Source organism: Choloepus didactylus, chromosome 6 (genome assembly GCF_015220235.1).
Source record: "Choloepus didactylus isolate mChoDid1 chromosome 6, mChoDid1.pri, whole genome shotgun sequence".
NCBI classification, from domain to species: domain Eukaryota; kingdom Metazoa; phylum Chordata; class Mammalia; order Pilosa; family Megalonychidae; genus Choloepus; species Choloepus didactylus.
The window spans coordinates 44,787,274-44,808,150 of NC_051312.1; the positions used below are offsets into that span (position 1 = coordinate 44,787,274).

The 20,877-nt window shown below is 38.3% G+C and overlaps 2 protein-coding genes across 2 annotated transcripts in view; both read right to left on the reverse strand.

Annotated features, from left to right (window-relative positions):
* PDHX (pyruvate dehydrogenase complex component X) overlaps nucleotides 1–20,877 on the reverse strand; it is a 108,154-nt gene that overhangs the window by 79,562 nt on the left and 7,715 nt on the right. Inside the window, 1 exon segment of the mRNA XM_037840059.1 lies at nucleotides 4,366–4,446. Within this exon segment, the coding sequence (XP_037695987.1) occupies nucleotides 4,366–4,446 (81 nt within the window).
* On the reverse strand, nucleotides 448–3,666 carry LOC119537554 (glutamate--cysteine ligase regulatory subunit-like). The gene has a single exon (XM_037840060.1). The coding sequence runs from the start codon at nucleotides 1,792–1,794 to the stop codon at nucleotides 970–972; it is 825 nt and encodes a 274-aa protein (XP_037695988.1). The 5' UTR covers nucleotides 1,795–3,666; the 3' UTR covers nucleotides 448–969.

The window sequence follows — 20,877 nt, forward strand, 5'->3', positions numbered from 1 at the left end:
TTCTGGAATCTGTCTTGTGGGCTTTCCTAGCACCCTGTCTCCCTCCCTTGTCTCACACCCTCAAGCTCATTTAGCTAGGGTTCTCAGGACTTGATCTAATTGTCATGCTTGTCATCACTGGCAAAAGTGATGCTATGAATGGCTTGATCTCCAGGAATCACAATGTAACTCTACCAGACTGAATTCTTGCTCACTGCCTAAACTCTCTTGATACTATTTTTTTTTTTTTTTTTTTTTTTTTTTTTTTTTTTTTTTTTTGATAGTAGTTGCTTTTATAAAACCCCCAAATAATAATTTCAAATGCTTCCAGTCTCCTTTGGTTTATCTTTATACACAATAGCAAAAGAAAAGACAGCACAAGAATACCAGGTTAAGTCATCATAGCTAAGCTATAAGCAAGGACACATAAAAATTTAAATTGCCATTCATGTATTGAAGAAATGAATTTTATTTACACTACTAGTAGATCCTGGCTACTCCAGTTACTCTGAAATATAATTATCAGTAACAGAAAAATATCTTCCAGTATTTCAGTTTTAATAACAGTTATTAAATTGCTTAGTTATATTAGAGAGTAAGAAGCATTAATGAATTATTTTTTGGAAATAAAAAATAAGTATATATATTACCCTGATGCCTAGGCCAAAATATATCTACCAACATTTTACTTGATTTCTATTAAGTCATAAAAATAAAGGAACAAATATATTGCAAGTATTTTCTTTACAGACAATTTCAATTAGAGAACAATAGTTTAATGCAAACAATATAGTGGCTCATGTGAGTGAACTGGTATGGAGGAAAGAAAAGGAACTGACACTTGACAGACAAAATAATGTCAAATATGACTAAAAGGATATCTGCCTCCACGAAACCATTTACAGGCAGTAACTAGATTTTTACACATCTCAGTTTTATCTTATAAGCAAGGAAAATACAAAGTCAGTAAATTATGATCATGGATCCTGGTTAAGAACCCCTTCTTTTAGCTTGTATAATGTAGCCTTTTGATTTGATAATTCCTCTACTTTTAACAATCACTGAATATCGCAGAAGCCACAGTGGTACCCACTCATGTGCTTGAATGTCAGGTATGCTTTCCTGAAGAGCTTCTTGAAAACTTGCTTCAGAAAGCAGTTCTTTTGGATCATTATGAGTCAACAGCTGTATGTCAAATTGTTTAGCAAACGCAGTCAAATCAGGTGGCATCACACAGCAGGAGGCAAGATTAACTTGGTTACTATTTGGTTTTACCTGTGCCCACTGATACAGCTGCTCCAACTGTGTTTTATCTAGATCAGAGGTACCAATAGCAACAATCTTTTTGTTCTGAACTAAGTTTTCCAGTTCCTCCCAGTGAGGCTGCAAATGCTCCAAGGAGAGATTAACTCCATCTTCAACAGGAGGTGAAGCAATGATCACGGAATCTAGCTGTGCAACGCCAAGGACTGAACAGGCCACGTCAACTGCATTTCCAGTTGATGATGAAGAGTTTGATCCCACAATGAACAGTTTTGCAGAAACTTTCATTTCTTCTCTCTCATCAGGATTTATCTTTTCTATTGCATGAGATGCAATACATTCCAAGACATCCGGAAACTCCCTGACCAAATCTGGGCTGATTTGGGAACTCCACTCATTCAAAGTCTTCTGGACGCAATCTCGAAGCTCCTCGCTGTGTGCGGACGGGCACTTCTTCCGCAGGCGGCCCCGGTTCAGCAGGTTCCCGGTCTGCAGGTGCGGGGTGCTGGCCCGCGCCAGAAGAGCCCCGGCCGCGCGGCTGTCGGTGCCCATGGCAGCGGCCGCCCGAGCGGGAGAAGCAGCTACAGGGCCGCGGGCGGGTGGGCAGGCGGGGAAGGCGGTCGCCCCGCAGGACGCGGTGCCCCGGGCCGGAGCGCCAAGCGCGCGGTTGCCGTCCCGCGCGGCAGGACCACGGCCTGCTCTCGGGTCCGAGGGAGGCCGGGCGACAGCGACGGAGCGGTGGCCCGGGAAGAAGGCGCTGGTGTCTGCGGCTCCTGCTCCCAGTTCAGGAAACTATGCATATATACTTTATGTAAAATTTTTAAAGCACCACAAACAACATTCTATTGTTCAAGGCCACACACCTATTTATTAAAAACAATAAAACATTGATGGGAAGTCGACACACCAATTCCAGCATAGTGGTTTCTCCTGCGAAGAGTTGCAGGGGAATGAGATGGTTGAGTGGGTCTTTCACATATCTGTAACCTACTATTTCTTTAACATGGAAATTAAAACATGTTGTCTTGGGTCAAGTCTGGGTAGTGGGCATATGAATTTATGATATTGTCTTCATAACATTTTGTAAAGTTTGAGATATCTCATGATTTCTAAAAATTTAAAGAATGAATGGAAAAGTGAGGAATGGAGTGAAGGAAACTAAATCTGGCTATAAAGAGGAGCAGAGAAATGCTTAGAGGCGGAGGGGAAAAGAGGATAAAGAGAGGATTTGTTTTTGAGTTGAGATTTTAAAGTATTTTAATCTACTGCTGTAAATGATCTGGTAGAAGGAAATATTAATAATGGTGGAGAGAAGGGATTATGAAAGGAGTACATCCTTGAGCTGATGTGATGGGACTGGCTCCAGAACCCACAGAGAGGGGTTCCTGAGATAGGAGGGGAGGCACATCCTCCCTGTGCCTGAAGGGTAGGAGGGGAAGATGGGTGCCTCACGGTGACAGGAAGATGACGGTCCCCCCATCTCTGGTGGTACTGATCTTCTTAATGAAGCAAGAAGAAAAAGCTTGATACTATTTTATAAGCGCTAGAGTAGACTACTCAAGTTCAACATTTTTCTGAATGCCATGTGAACCTACGGAATCAAATACAGATACCCAACCAGTCCTTGCCAGGGCTTGTCTCTGCAATCAGACAAGTCCTCCTCAGGCCATGTAATTCTTTCTCAACTTGGTCTTTTCTCCTCTCTCTGCTCTTTTCACACCTGGGTCAACACTTCTCCAGCTGAAGCACAATAATGGCTATGGGGGAACTCATCTGGTAACCTCTAATTTCTCCGAATATGTCTAATAATCTCTAATAGGGAATGGAGATTCATCCTTGTTCCTCCACAAAAATTGAGCACAGTGCAAAATGAGTAAAGCAGGGTGAAAGATGGCTACAAAGAAGGCTATTCAATGGGCAACTTCTAGAGGTCAGACTATGGTCTCATGTGGCAATGGCTAGAGGAAGACAAAAAGGAAAAGAAAGCAGCTACTGGAAAAAATAGAAGTTTCCTTCTACCTACAACTTCCTTCATACTAATTGTTCCTTTGTCCTTTTGTATGAGAAGCATTGTATCATACTCACCTCTTTGCTTTCATTTTCTTAGGCTTGTTTCTAAGCACCACAACAGGTGTTTAAAATCTGGCAAAACCGTTGCTATAAACAGTTGACTAACAGCTTTAAAGTGGTATTATATAAACTCTTCTCTTAATAAAATCAACATTCATATTCACATGGTGCTCATAAAAAGCTGAGGAAAGAGTAGTTCTCACTTCAAATAACATCCTGAAGATATGTATACATTTTTAAAAAACATATTACAAAAATTTCAAACTTATACAAAAGTAGCAAGAAAGTTATTTCCTTTACTGCACCTGGATTTTGAGTCATAGTTACAGTGTTTCCTCCACTTCCAGGATCAGAAGAATTCACCCATTTTTTTTTCTTATTAGTGTATGGTTTCTTTTTTGCACATTAAGTATCTGATTCATCTGTAATTTATCCTTGGCATAATACAAAGAATAAATCTCATTCCTTCCTTCATTATATACTAAATGCCCATGTGCAACTGGGTCTATTTCCTCATTTTCTACTCAGTTCCATTTGTCTTGTCTGCTTAAGCACCAGCACTAGTTTTAATTATAGTCTTAATAATATGTTTCAATATCTAGTAGGGCTACAATCCTCCTCCACTATTATTCTTTTTGAGGGTATTCCTTGTTATTTTTATTTATTCTTTCCAGTGAAATTTATAATCAACTTGCTAGCTCCAAGAAACAAACAAACAAAAAAAACAACACTTGGAATTATGTTCAAGTTATAAATTAACTTAGGGGTATCGACAATTTTATGATGTTGAACCTAAACACTTAGTACAAGGACTAAAACTTGGAACAAAGCCTTAAAATATTTTAGCATTCTCTGCTTGTAAAAAAGATAAAGGCTGAACCCAGAAAGTATTTGCTACATTAACACAGGAAAGTTTTATTTAAACAAATGTACATAAACTGGCAGAGGAACACAACTGATTTCATTTATATAATGTACTGTGCACTACAAGTGGTCAGAGAAAAAAAAGATCATGTAACAAAGCACACAGACATTTGTAATGTACTGGCTCACCTTCCTTTTTCAGCCATTTCACAATGTTCCCTTCTTCCATTGTAGGAGACAGTGATGGCATTAGTATCTTAATAGGATCAACTGAAATTGAAAAATGGCAAGATAAGCCACAAAACAACAATGTACCTCAGGAGGCATCAATAAAATTTCAAATCAATTAATATCAAATTCTATCTGAGTCAGGGTGATGTCTGAGTTAAGCATAACTGCTTTTTCCTTAAGATACCCAAAAAGGAGACCCTCTGAACATTTGCCCAGTGTGCTCCCAATAGTCATCGACTGTCCAGGTCCATCTACTAAGAGCCCACAGTTTTTAGATTACTATCTAATAGAAAGTTTATACTAATAAAGTAGTTAACAGCATGCTCAAGCTCTCAGCAGCAGCCAAGTAACAAATTACATATTTCAAAGTCTTCTAAAGGATCTATCCACTCTTCCTCAGATTATTCAATTCTCCAGACACAGAAAAACAAAACGCTATAGCATATCTAACATTTCAAATGTGGAAGAGGACAGAATGGGGTCTCCATTTTTCTCTAATGATAAGTTTTAGGGTAAAAAGCAAGGAAATCTAATACAAATGCTAAATGAGGTTAAATATTGCCCCTTTGAAGTATTTAGAAGGAAGCTTCTGTACTCTCTCCACTTTTTATTCACTTCTCTCTAAGGGACTAGGGAAAAGGAACCAAGCACATATACCTGCCTCAGCCCTTTCTTTCTTTTCCTCTGCCTAGAGGGAATCTGCATATTCCTATCAGCTCTTCCATGTGCTAGGCATAAATGGGTCTGCTTTCAAGGCAGACACAAGGCCCATCTCTCTCTGTTCCCACCAGGGGACCCACTGGACATGAGGCAGCAATTCAGATAAGACATAACTCTCCCTCAAACAAGGAGCCTAAGGTCCAAATATGGGTTGTACTAGGAAGCCCAACTGCACAAGGCCACAGATCAAAGTCACATTTTCCAATCCAACACGACCAACAGCATTAAAACTGCTACTTTGATCTGACTTTTCTGCCTCTGTCTCTCAACTGGTACCAAACTCTAAGAAAGATAGTAAAGTAGAATTATCATTCCTAAGACCCCAACAATGATAGAGTCAACATCCCCATTTCACCAATGAGAAAACTACAATTCAGACAGAGTAAGGGAGTTGGATTCTGTCTTCTAACTCTCAAGGCTGTACTCTACTATGTATGCTACCTCTGTGTTCCTTACAAACATGGGTCAGCCTATCACTGTTTATTTACAACACAGCAAATCAGATATATCAAGTCCACATCATGTGGACATTCTTCATGTGTCCAATCAAATATCCTAATAAACCCTTTCCCTATCTTGGGCATACAGAATTCCTGTACTATAAAGCCACTTTTACCACTGAAAATGAATATTTCCAATGTGGAAGAGAACAGATAATCTTTAAGTGCATTATATACCAGCAATAAGGGAGAAAAAGTAGACACAATGAGTTTCTTACCTCCTGACTTATTATTAAAATACTTGGCTATCTCAGAAGAGACTGGGGAACAGATGCCTTCCAATGTCTGTCAACCCCTATGGCTACCAACAATGTTCACTGCAACAGTTTCATCCCCAGGCTACATCTAGTTGAAATGCAAATTACAACTGGAATATCACTTAAAAATCTTCGCATTTTTTCTTAGAAAGATAAATTAAGTCCTTGTGGACTAAAATAAGCACATTAAGATAGCAGATAGTGTAGTGGGTTGAACAGAGTCCCCCTAAAAGATATGTCCAAGTTCTAACTCCTGGAACCTGTAAAGGTGACCTTATTTGGACAAAAGATTATTGCAGATATATTTAAGATAAAGATCTCGAGATAAGATCATCCTGATTTAGGGTAGGCTTTAAATCCAATGATAGGTGTCCTCATAACAAGAGGGGAGGACACAGAGACAAAGAGAAGATGAGGATGTGAAGATGGAGGCAGAGATTGGAATGATGAGTCAACAAGCTAAGGCACATCAAGGATTGCTGGCAACCACCAGAAGCAAGGAATGAGGCATGGAATGGATTCTCCCTCAGAGCCTCCAGAATCTGTTGTTTTAAGCCATGTGGTTTGTGGTAATTTGTTATGGTAGTTGTAGGAAACTAACAGAGAGGTAGAAAATATTGCAAACACTATGCACCATCGTAATGCACTGTTTATAAAGCACTGGTGCACCAAATTCTTAGGTAAACTTGGAAACATACACATACAGACTAGCTTATATATAACATTAGTGATGTGTCCCCAAATGTAAACAATAACAAGCCTACTCTTAATTGCAAGTACTCTTAAGAGCTCAAAGCTTGATAAACTGAACACATAAGGAAATTTAAAAATGAGCTTTCTTTATTACATTCTGTCAATTATCTATTTCAATTTTTTTGACGAAGAAAACAAACACTTGCCTAATGAATACACAGCTAGCTCAGCCTTCAACATGTGATTCTTTTAAGCTCATAATAACATATGGGATTTAAAAAAAGGGCAAACACAAAAAACTACCTTTTAATAGCACCATGGTAAGTGGTCAACTTCTTAAAAAGCAAAGCTAAAAAAAAAAAAAGGTCCCAGCATGTTGCTTCTATCAAAAAGCTCAAGCCTGGCATTATGATTATGAAATTCATAATCATATAAGACTTAAATTTATATATCAAATAAAATTCCACTTCAAAGAAACAAAATGGACTTCACTGATTCTATATCCAGATTCCAATTTATGACAAACACTAAGTCAATTCTGTCAAAACAAAGTCTATCTTCAATATTATTTTTAAGTTGGTTTCAGCTGCCATAATATAATTCATATTTGTTTTATGGCTCCACCTCCTATTATACACTCCACGTGTGAGACCCTCACATTTCCATTATTCCTAACATTAAGGACTTTATTGAGAAACTTTTGTATTTATTAAATATTATTTTCCAAATTACCGCATCAAGAATCTCAAAAATTTTGATATTTTAAAAATAAAAAGATTATAATCATTCCTCATACAGCCACCTTTCAAGGATGAAATGAAATTGCTTCTTGAATAATAATAAAACATAAAAATCCTGTAATAGATCACTATTGTTACTCTGAAATGAGGGTGACAAAAACCAAAGAAGGACATTTTGGACATCTCCATTATTTAGTACTATGTCTTGACTGATTATACTGGCTTATTATGGGGAGTAAAATGTGCAATATATCTTCTGATTTATCTAACCAATCTACTCTCAGACTCTTAAGCTAGAAAATTATTTCAAAACATAAACATTAATTTATTAATAAGAGCATGTATCTCATTCTAGTATATCCTCTTTCAATTGAAACATTAAATATGCCATTTCCAAATGTATTTTTCCAGTGGAGAAGTAATTATACAATCATAATAGCAGCTTTGAATGACAGGGCTGCACATACTTTATTCATATCTATCATTTATGGCTGCTGTCAACCCTACTGAGATAGTGTGAGTTTTTCTAGACAACTTCGAATTTTAACCTACACCTAAATTTCTATTGAAATCAAATATAGCCTCCTACATAATTCCATTAAGCAGTACATTCTATCTTTTTCCTGTCAAAGTAAGATGGCTTTGAAATATGCACCAATTAAACTTCCTACCAATATTAACTGGGCATGACTCCAGGTAAAAATAAGGGAGGTATGGTTTTTTCCCCCATTGATCATACAGATTATTCCAATTAGTACATGAAAAATATCCAAAATTTAGTTAGAATTAAACCCCTTTGTGGTCATTTTAAGTGTCCTGTTCCTATTTGTAAAGCTAACACATTTATCTCTAACTGGCTTGTAAAGTCTGTCCTTCTATAGCAGGTAAAAAACATATTTAAAAAATTTTAAGACTGCAGAAATGATGTTTTGGTAATGGATGGTGGTAACAGTGGTATAAGATCATTAATGTAATTAACAGCACTGAAATATATATCTGAATGTGGTTAAAAGGGGAGACATTAGGTTGTACATACAGTAATAGACTAAAAAATTTTTAAAAAATCCATGGAAGCGCACTACATAGTGAACCCTAAGTTAAACCATGGTCTATCGTTAGTACAATTATACAAAGGTGCTTTCATCAATTGTAAAAAATGTACCACACCAATGCTTGGTGTTAATAATACAGCAGTATATGGGAACACTGTATTTTAGGCATGACTGCTCTGTAAACCCACAACTTCTCTAATAAAAAAAAAAAATATTTAAAATAAAAAAGACTGACTACACCAAATATTGGTGAGGATGCTGGGAAAATGGAACTTTCATATAGTCTTAATGGGAACATAAAATGATACAATCTCTTTGGAAAATAGTTTGGAAGGTTTTTAAAAACATTAAACATACTCTTAAGCATTTACTTAAGAGAATGTTCACACAAAGACTTATGCACGAATATGCATAGCAGTTTTATTTATAATAGCCAAAAACTGGGAACAACTCAAATGTCATTCAACTGGTGAATGGACAAACTATGGTATATCCATGCAATGGAATACTATTCACCATTAAAAAAGAATGAATTATTGATATATGCTAAAACATGTAATGATCTTATACTGTATGATTATATTTATGCAGAATTCCGGAAAATGCAAACTAGTATGTTGTGACTGGAAGCAGAAGCTGTCTAGGGATGGGCTGAGAGGAGTAGAAAGGAGGATTTACAATGAGCATGATGAAATTTTGGGGAGTAATTTATATGCTCATTGTCTTGATTTTGTTGATGGTTTCAAGGGTATGTATACATAAAATTAAAGTGTATACTTTAAATGCATAAACTTCATTGTATATCAATTAAATGTCAATAAAGCTGTTTTTTTTAAAAAATTTAATGTACTCATTTTAAAAGTAGTCTCACATCACTCATTACTAGAGCTGTTAATGTTTTTTTCCCTCAACAAAATGACACAATAAATTTAAAGTTTTTGCTTAGTATATTGCTGCTTTACCTGCCATATCAAGCACAACAAGCAATCTATCAGTCATTGAATTTTACAGCAGTTTTTCTAAGCATTTCCTACATTTCTTCAAATCTGCTGTTCCAATTTTTCTACAGTATAATTCGGCCTTCAATTTCAGACATGGTACACTAATCTAATTCTAATTTCTTGCTCCCTAAAGTATTTCTTTTATCCTACTAAGAACAAAACACTCCTACTTCAGCAAAATCAATTATATCAAAGCTTTATACTGATGACCTATACATGAATAGATTGAAAAAAATAAATAAATAAAAGCAACTCTTAAAATACAAATGCAGAACAAATTACTTTGTGGTTAATATGACATGGAGCTAAGCTCCATTACTCTGCCTAAAGTAATTAAGGAAATTCAGCAGTTTACTATGAAACAGCTTGAGCTTCATGCTCTAGTCCATTTATATGACTATAATCTAAGCACACAAAAATCATGAAATGAAGGTAGACCAAATGAAGAAGCAAATTACCAAGTAGTTTCTTGGTGTGGCTCCCTGTCCCTAACATTAATTTGCTTCTTCTCTAATTGGGAAAGATACACCTCATTTAATCATCTATCTTTCCAACGCAAGAACTCATTAAATAAAATGGAATCTTTAAAACTGCTGTTCAAATAAAACAATTCTGCCATCTGCAGGCTGAATGAAATAAAGCAGAACGAAGTACGGGTAATTTAAAAATCAGCACCCAGGCACTGAAGAATATTAATACTGCTGCTTTGAATAGAGGTGGCATAAAGGAAATTCTTAAAGTGATGTGTACTAAAAAAGAGCTTGCCATTAAGTCTTCTTTGTTCAAATGGTTGTTGTGGAGTGGTGCTTGTCAAAGAAATGGATTTAAAATGTCAATAGAGTACAACAGAAAAAAATCACAATTACATGAAAATGTATACATAACAGTTTATGCGAAAGGGGCATTTATAGCTCTTGGCATGGCAACAAGAGCATAAAAGATGCCCCACAAGCAATACATATGGCATGATCCAATTTCTACCTGCCTTGCTCATTCACACACAAAGACTGAAAGGATATTCTCCAAAATAACAAGTTACCTCTAGTTGATAATATTATTGTAAGTGTTTTTTTTTTCTTTTGCTTGTTTTTTTTTTACCACTCTTTAATAATTTTCCACAATCAATTTATCTAATTTGACTCTCTTCCCAAACTTACCTAACACTAAGTAAAAAAAAAAAAATTTTTTTTTTTTTAAAGACAAACCTGTAAGGACAGGGAAAAAAGAAAAAGAGACTATGACACACAATTTTGGAAGCTGAAAAGTAAATGGCCGAGTAATAATTGACTAAAGAGATCCTAGAAAGCCAACTCATAAACCAGTAGTAGGGAAAGCTGAGAATCAACCTGATTTATACCATGGAATTCCCCAAAGGCTCAGGAATTAGTAGCCTCTGAGGACTTCTGGAACTAGGAGAGCAGTGGTGGGGTAGGAGCTAAAATAGGAAAAATTGGGTAGATGTTGTTTGAGATACAAATTAGATATCTGGGCCCCTCCCTCATTCCAGTGCTGGATGACAGACGGAGTTTCAACTTACACACTGAAGATATATAGAAAACACAAAAATAAGTTAACTGAGAGATTATCTCACATGAATGACATTACAGGAAGTTGTGTGAAGAAGCTGTTAGATGGTATGGGATGAATTAGCAATAGGTACAAAGAAAACTAAACAAAATTATTAAAAGGTAACTAACTTAAGGAAAAGTGAAAAGTAAGAAAGGTAACCATCATAAAAAGTGGCAATATATGACAACTGTCATTTGTGCTTATGAATAATAATGTAAATATTGACTATGGATTTAACGAAGAATTGCAAAGTAACTATACCGGGAGAATGCAGGAAGGAAAACATAGGGGATGGCACCAACCAGAAGTTGTTCAAAGATAGTATCTAAAATTAAGTATTTAAAAGAAAGCAGTATACTCATATTCCTTAAAAATAGGGAGGTGGGCAAATGCCAGAAGAAACAGAAAAGAGTCAACATTTGTTGCTTCTAAGGAAGAAGACTGGGAGAATGGGGAGAGATGAAGCAGAGAACCACTATATTTTGCTATAAACCTTTTAGTGCTATTTGATTCTCTAAACTATATTTATGTATCACTATGTTAAAATAAATATTTTATTATTTAATAAAAAGTTAAGTGAATTAATTTTTTACAAAGACTTAATGAGAAGCAGCATACCATAGTGATTTAGGAAACAGGCGCTGGAGCCAAACTGCCTGGGTTCGAATTCAAGCTTTGCCATTTATTATTACTTAACCATTCTGTGCCTCAGTTTCTTCTTCTGTAAAACAGTGATAAAAAGAAATTTTTTTAAGGATTAAATAAGGTAGCATATGCAAAGTTCTCACAATGGGGCCTGGCAAAGAGCAAATAAGTCTCAAAAACATTTCCTATTTATTACCAACAGGCAACATAGTACATGGTTAAAAGGGTAGACTCTGGAGGCACCCAGACAGATGTATCACAACGTCCTACTTCACAGTTCCTTCCTAGAGTAATGACAGATGGATTGTCAGGTTCTTTTCACCTTCCCAGCCTAAATTTGAAGGTTTCCTTTCAGTTCTTTGCTTTATCTATTCCGGTCTCATTCTCACAGCTAAAATGCACTAATTCTTGATCTCTATTTTAACTATATTTCACGTCTGAAAACCAAACTATTAACCGTCAACAAATGTTTCACCTTCAGCATTGCCACACTATATACTACCATGACCAAAGACCAAATTACACACTCAACTAATTCAACAAATGCCTACTGAACCCTTGTTGTCCTAGTCCTAGACCTGAACAAGACCAAGGATCTTGAACCTCAAAAGGATGTCAATGTAAATGGGAAGTCAAGATAAACACAAACGTACTAGAGAGAAGTAGGTGAAAGTGCTATGAGACCAAAGAACTGAGAGCTGAGGCATTCTAGATGATCAAGTAAGGAAGAAAAATCTGTGCTAGGCAAATAAAACAAGGCAAGGAAATAAGCAGAGACATTTCAAGTGAAAGAAGCATCATGTGCAATGAAACAGAGGTAAGAATACAGCTTAGTTTAGCTGAAGAGTAGAATATAATGAAGATGAAAAGTGAGACTTGTAAACCAAAAAAATATGTTGGGACTACATTATAATACACTTTAATATCTAGTTAATGGGTTTGGTGTTGTTTAGGTAGCAATGGAAAGCCATGAAAAGACTTCTGAGCAAGTAAGAGAAATGACCACCATTTAGAAACAACTTGCTTGAAGTTCCAAATATACGGCTAACGTTCATAAGTCGGTAACTCACAGAAAAATCACATATTCCTTGATGATATCATACACCTCGCCGAAAAGCTAAAATAATGAGCCTTGAGTTTATACATCCAAAGTAAAGATACCCACGAATGTGTTACTTGTTCTCCTTTACTCACTTAGACCATTTGACCTGAGAGACTGAAAAGGCACATAGGGGACATCATCCTGACAGTGGTAGAGAGAAATAGAAGGGCTTTAAGCTGAGGAGAGCATCGTCTGATTTGCATTCCTGAAAAATCACATCAAGGTACAGGAGAGAATGGAGTGGAGGAGAAGAAGGACTAAAGACAGGAAGATCTGTGTTCAGTTGTTCATTTATTCAACAAATACGTATTCAGCACCTATTAAGTGCTAGGTAGGTATTCTCCTAGGGGTTGGAAATACCAAAAGTGAACAAAAGCAGACAAAAATCCCTACTTCCAAGTAGCTTCCATAAAGGGGGAAGATAGAAAATAAACAAATAATATAATACGTTAGTAATGATATGAACTAAGAAAGAAAGGAAGGTAAGAAAACAAAGTGACAGAAGGGGAACTATTTTATTGGTTGACAAGGGAAGGCCTCTACTGATAAGGTCCTCAGAGGTGAGTGAGGAAGGAAATCATGAAAATATCTGGTGGAAGGGCCTTCTAATTAGATGAAACAGCAAGCACAAAGAATGAGGAGAGTGTGTGCTTGGTATGTTCAAAACACAGCAAGAAAACCAGAGTACTGGAGTGAGCGAGTGAAGAGCATGGTAAGTGTTCAGGTTAGACAGGAGGAGGGGCACTCTTATTTTGGGCCTTCTGAGTCATAATAAAGACTTCAGATTTTATTCTGAGTTTAATGGGAGGCACTTGAAGAGTTCATAACAGAGGAGTGACATACTCTGACTTTAGAATCCCGAGAGCTGTGTGGAGAGGAGGCTGTACTGGAGCAAGGATGGTTACAGGAGATCAGCTGGGAGGCTCCTCCAGTAATCTAGAGATGAGATGGTGGTGCTTGGACAAGTCTGGTTGGTAGTGGTAGAGGTAGTGAGAAGCAGTCAGGTTATATTTAAAAGGTAGAGCCAATGAGGATTTCTGATAAATTAAATGTAGAATAGGAGAAAGTGAGTAGTAGAGGATAACTCTTTAGTTAGGAGTACAAATGAAAGACCCCAAAGCAAAATTAGATGCCACAGCAACAAAATGAAACTCTTTCTCCTATAATAAGTCCTCAAAATCCTTATAACCAACACAGAATTGATCCTATATAGCTCTTCAAATGTAAGTACAGAAAAACCTCATTACAAATTTGGTCAGCTAAAAAGACCCTCTGCTTAAACTTTCGTGCAAGGCACTGGCCCAGGGACAGGCTCCGGAGAAACTACACTTGAGTCTTCCAGGCAAACATATTATACTTGATTCCTCCCCCTCTCTTAACATGAAACTACCATAAGTATATATACAATACAGTGCTTGATAATGTTAAAACTGAGGAATGATTAATGGGTACGAGTGAGGTAGGTGTGTCCTTCCAGATCTACTCCTCAGCCTTTCATTTCTCCTTCCAGATCTACCCTTCAATCTTCCCCACACTATTTCAAGGGCTACAGCAATGCCTATCCTTAAGCTTTGCCTCCAGCTGGGTTGAGCCAAGCAATGGGCAGCAAAAGCAGGAGACTGAAGGGAGAGAGGAGAGTATTTATTCCCCCAGCTCCCTCCCTGGGGGATATCTGGGCTGGGTCCTTTAACAGAAGGCCGCAGCTCCATCAGCAGTCTGCCCCCAGCCTCCCTCTCCATGCCCCTGCAGGCCTAGTAGTGGTGACAGCACTTTGCTCTAATTATACCTTGGTACAGCACCATCTCTAATGGTTTCTCTAAACCCTGAACTCACTTAACAAAAATGATCACTTTATTAAACTCTCCTCGAAGTACCTATTTTCAAATGGCCATCTGTTACCTGTGAGGATCCTCTCAAATACATGGAAAGATGGGGGAAGGAGGCACCTAAGGTATGAGAAAGTTTCCAAATCATAAGGAAGCTCATACCATTTGAAGCAAAAGAAAGGAGAGAGAACAGTACAGATGTTTAAGGAATAGTCTGGCGCACCTAAATGCACAAGAAAACTTAACCCAAACCCAGAATTAATCAAAATTTCCAAATAACTGACTTTGTTGTAATCACATATGTAAATGTATTTACTAGTCATTTACTTACAGTTGGAATCCCTGTTTTCAAACATATCTTTTTTATTCTCAGATATCTTAAATATCCCTACAAAGTATGATTATTCTCTGAAGGAAATGCCCCCAAAACTAGAGTGGAGGCTAAGGGGTTTTTAAGGATAAATTACAGGAAGATCTGTGAGTCCCCTGGAATCACATTAAAAAAATTTGCATGTATGTATTTTTCTAAAGAAATGGTATAGTTTTTATCAGTTTTCAAATAGATTTATGGCCCTCTAAAAACCAGAGCTAGCAGATTCCCAACCAAACTCTCCTGAAATATACAACTGCCAACCCAAATTCTTCCCAAGAATTGTTTCATGTAATACAAGAAAGTCCTTAATTTCTACAGTTGCAGAAAGGTATCAATTAAATCATTAGCTACAGTAAATGTACTGCCTACCAAGTATAAAAAATATCACTACAAACACCATTTTGTTTATAGAATTCGGTGATTATTTCAAACACTTAGTACCAAATGCACATTCTTAAGTCTTAAGGAAGCTGGCTGGAATTGTTAGGTAGTCTGTGGCTGTAGACAATTTCCTCAGAATGAAACCAAATACTTCAGGACAGGTTTCAGCTTGCAATACTAGCATTCTTAGTATTAAACAATTAAATTAAAATTCTACATGAATCCTAGTTCATTTTGCAATCTTGCAACAAGGGCAAAAAGAAATCACCAAGAGAAAGAAGATGGCAACACAGATAGGAATGGAAGCTAGTTTGCCCCCTGGAACAACTAATAAACAACCAGTAACAACTAGTAAATAAACTGGAATAACTGCGGGGCCACAAATGTGACCGTCCACTCATCATACACCAGCCTGAATTGGGAGGAATGCCTGAGATTGCAGCATAAAATCTGTAAGTAAAAACTGTGGATCCAAGCAGGGAACGCCCTCCCCCCACGGCCCGAATGGCAAAGCCTCGTGGTGCTAGAGAGCAGCACTCTTCCAGCAAATGAATATAGCTCAGCTGAGCTCCAACTGGGGTTTTAATTAACAAACGTGGACTGCTCAATACAAGATACAAATCCCCAACAAGCAGACAGAGGCTTTTGGTGACTACTGACCTCGGAGAGCTGGAGGGTGGCTGCGCACTGCCCCTGAAGGGGGATTTCTGTCCCTGTTTCACCTCAGTGGAGAAAGCCTCAGCCATTTTCAGTTCCCAGTGCTCTGACCCAGACAATGGTGGAGATAGCACAGGCAGAGAGTATTCAACTGCTACTGTCCTCTCTCTAGGGCGGGTATCTTCCCCAAGAGGAAAGAGGTGGGGCACAGCTCTACTATCTGCCTTCCATTTAGAACCAGACCCCAGAGCCTGGGGGAAAGAAGCCACAGGCCACACCTCCTTACACCAGTCTGGAGCTACAGGCTGACAGGTGCCACCTGCTGGGCAGAAAAGCACAGTGACTTCAGGCCTCACAGGGTGTACCAATCTTCTAAGACACCCTCAGGAAACCGGATATTATTCCTTCCTTCCAAGACCTGAGCCTGTTCTGGTCTGGGAAAACCTGATTGGGGTAAGCAAGGAAACCAGATGCCTAGACAACAGAAAACTACAACCTACACTAAGAGAAAAGAAGGTATGGCCCAGTCAAAGGAACAAACTTATACTTCAACTGAGATACAGGAATTTGAACAACTAATACTAAATCAATTCAAAAGTTTAGGGAAGATATGGCAAAAGAGATGAAACGTATAATGAAAACACTGGGCATACATAAGGTAGAAATCCAAAGTTCAAAAAATACAACTGACAGAAATCTATGGAAATGAAAGGCACAACACAAGAGATGAAACACACAATGGAGACATACAACAGCAGATCTCAAGAGGCAGAAGAAAACACTCAGGAACTGGAGAACAAGGCACCTGAAAGCCTACACACAAAAGAACAGACAGAGGAAAGAATGGAAAAATATGAGCAACATCTCCAGTAACTTAAGGACAAAATGAAATGCAGGAATGTATATGTCACTGGTGTCCCAGAAGGAGAAGACAAGGGAAAAGGGGCAGAAGCAATAATAGAGGAAATAGTCAATGAAAATTTCCCATCTCTTATGAAGGACATAGAATCATGGATTCAAGGGGCACAGCGTACCCCAAACAGAATAGATCTGAATAGGCCTATGCCAAGACACTTAATAATCAGATTATCAAATGTCAAAGATAAAGAGAGAATCCTGAAAGCAGCAAGAAAAAAGAGTTCCATCACATACAAAGGAAACTTGATAAGACTACGTGCGGATTTCTCAATAGAAACCATGGAGGCAAAAAGGAAGTGGGGTGATGTATGTAAGATACTGAAACAGAAAAACCACCAACCAAGAATCCTATATCCGGCAAAACTGTCCTTCAAATATGAGGGAGAGCTTAAAATGTTCTCTGACAAACAGACAATGACAGAGTTTGTGAACAAGATACCTGCTCTACAGGAAACACTAAAGAAAGCACTGCAGACAGAAAGGAAAGATAGGAGTGAGAGGTTTGGAACACAATTTTGGGAGACAGCAGCACAGCAATGTAAGTACACTGAACAAAGATGACTGTGAGTATGGTTGAAAGAGGAAAGTAGGAACATGTGGGACATCAGAACAAAAGATGAAAGATAAAGACTGGGACAGTGAAACCTAGGGTGCTCAACGATTGTAATAAAAGGTACAAATATGTTTTTACATGAGGTAGAACAAATGAATGTCAACATTGCAAGGTATTAAAAATAGGGTGGGATTGGGGGGAAAATACAATCAAGGCAAACTAGAGACTATAATTAACAGAAACATTGTATTATGCTTCCTTTAATATAATAAACGCAATATACCAAAGCTGAATGCATATGGGGGGGGGGTAGAATAGGGGAAGGGTATGGGACTCCTGGCATTGATGATGTTGTCTGACTCTTTATTCTACTTTAGTTTAACGCTATCTTTCCTTTTGTTGTTTTCTAGCTGTCATGTTTTTTTTCTCTCTCTCTCTTTTTTCTTTTTCTTTTGTCCCTCTACCTTCTTTGACTCTTCCTCCTTCTTTGTGGAAGAAATGGAGACGTCCTTATATAGATAGTGGTGATGGTGCTGAATACATAAATACATGACTATACAGGGAAACAACAATTGTTTACTTAGGATGGCATGTACGGTGTGTGAACCAAACTGTCTTAAAAAAAATGGGTTGACGAAGAAAACTTGAGGGCACTATATAGAGTGAAATAAGACCGACACATAAAGACAAATATTGCAGGGTCTCACTGATATGAACTAATTATAACATATAAACTCATAGACATGAAATGTAAGTTACCAGGATATAAAATGAGGCTAAAGAATGGGGAGCAGTTGCTTATTATGAGCAGAATGTTCAACTAGGGTGAACTTAAATGCTTGGAAGTGGACAGAGGTGATTGTAGCATGTTATGAAAATAACTAACAGGGCTGAATGGTGTGTGAAGGTGGTGGAAAGGGTAAGCTCAGAGTCATGTAAATCACCACAAGGAAAGTTGGAGGTTAAAAGATAGGAATGTATTAAACAGTGAATCTTATGGTGGACAATGCTCGTGATTAACTGTACAAATATTAGAAATCTCTCTCATGAACTACAACAAATGCATGACACTATAACTAGAAGTTAATAATAGAGGGGCATATAGGAAAAAAACATATACCTATTGCAAACTATATACTACAGTTAGTAGTATTTTAACATTCTTTCATCAACAGCAACCAATGTACTATACCAAAACTATGAATCAATAATAGAGGGGGGGCAGTAAGGGGTATGGGAAGATTGGAGTTTCCTTTTTTTGTCTTTATTTCTTTTCTGGAGTAATGAAAATGCTCTAAAAATTGAAAAAAGAATTAATTGTGGTGATGGATGCACAGCTGTATGATGGCACCATGGGCAACCGATTGTACCTTTGGATATCTGGATAATTGTATTTGGATAAATAAGAAAGAAAAAAAAAAAGAAATTACCACTACACTTGCAGACTAGCAAAAGAATGAACACACACACATAAGACTGAAGATTTATACATTTTGTTGTAAAAGGAAAATTAAGCTCAAGACAACAATGAGGAGGAATATTTAAGAATATATCATCTTAGGAACTTACAGATGGAAGTAAGTTAACACAGACTCTAGCTGTCAAATGGTCTGCTGAATCTCCAAACTGAAAGAGAATGGAAAATCAAGGCCTGAAACAGCATTAAGGCAAAACTCCATGAAAGCTGAATGCATGCAGTTTTAGTATTTTTAATTGCTCTAATATGATGGTCACATTGCCCAGCCCCAACGGGTGCTCCTTGACTAGTTGAAGTCAATCTATTCTTCATACCAGTGACTGGCTTAGGAAAGGACACATAATCAGTTTTGGTCAGTGAGACAAAAGGAATTCTGCTACAGTAACCCAAGAAGATGCTTCCTTGTTTGGCAAGATAGACATTCCTTTTCTTCCTTTGGACACTACCGTGTGCTACTTCCAAAATGGTCATTCACTTATCACTAAGCTTGGGCAAATTGCTAAACCTCTCTGATTCTCCATTTCCTCACCTGCAAAATGTGACTAACCCTTGCAAGGCTCTTATGATAATTAGAAGTGATGCAAGTAAAGAACCTAAAACGAAGCATGGCAAATAGGGAGTACTCAATATGTAATGGCTACTCCTAATGTCCCACTTCCATATACAGAATGAAATGTTTTAAAGCAATATAAATACGTACAAAATATTTCCTGATAATTCAAATTTTAGACCCTCAAGCTGCTACTCCTACTACTATTTCCTTTATCCAGTTCCAACTGTCCTTACATGGTATCTTAGTTTGTTAGGCCTGCTGTAACAACTGGAAGCAGTATGCATGAGACTGGGCTCACGCAGGCCCTGAAGGCACAGGTAAGTTAATGAGAAAGTGGCCCAAATGCCCATGTCCCCCCTCCCCCCACTCTGCCACATTACCTCCTCTCTCCCCACCTACACCTAAAGCTTTGTGGGGAGTACCCTACAGTCAGCTGACTGAGGAAGAGAAAACTTGGGCATGGTTTATAGATATGCAGGCACCACCTGAAAGCTGACTGTGATAGCACTACTCTTTTCTGGGATGTCCATAAAAGACTGTGGTGATTCTGGGAAGATGGCGGCATAGAAAGAGGTGGAAGACCTAGTCTCCCCCAGAACAATTCATAAATGAACAAAAAAACCAGTAAATAACCTGGAATGGTAGCGGGGAGACAAATGTGACTGTACACTCAACATCCACTGACATGAATTGGGAGGAATGCCCGAGATCACAGCATAAAATCTGTAAGTAAAATTGCGGACCCGCGCTGAGAGCCAAGAACCTAAAGCCAGGAGCCCCTCCCTCATGGAAGCCGTGCCGTGCACTTTCTCAGCCCAGCCCCAAGTGAGGTTTTAGTGATAACAGCTCAGTACAGACAGCGAATCCTCAACAAGCAGACAGAGGCTTTTGGTGATGGCTGACCTTGGGAGAATCGGGGGAAATATTCTGTCTCTCGCTCTCTCTCTGTGGAGAAAACCTCGGCTGCTCTCAGCCCACAAGGAGTTGCAGTGGAGACGGCCTCACACAATCTGCATTCTGAAGCAAGCTGAGAGCCCCACAGCACAGCCAAGCGGCCCAGGGCTTCCCTAGAGGGACGGTGCACACTGATGACGTAGCATGGCATTTTCTCTCGGCTGAGGGAGGATCGCAGCTGGGAGGGGGGATCCGCTCAGAGAACCCAGAGGCGCTATGCCAAGTCTGGTGGTTTATGGGACACCGAGAGAGAGCTGCCCCTCCTCCCTGACCACCTGTGCGCGCGCCCCACATTCAGGGCGGGCAACTCCAGCAGCACGCCCAGGCTGAGCTCCCCAACTGAACATACAAGAATCATTTCCCCACACTACTCACTGGAGGAATATAGGTGGCTCACAGACGCCATCTGCTGGTTACTTGGAGAAAGTGCACATCACCAAGCTGTGCCTCTGAAAAATTAGATCGATATCCTTTAAGAACCCTATCAAGCAAAACAAAT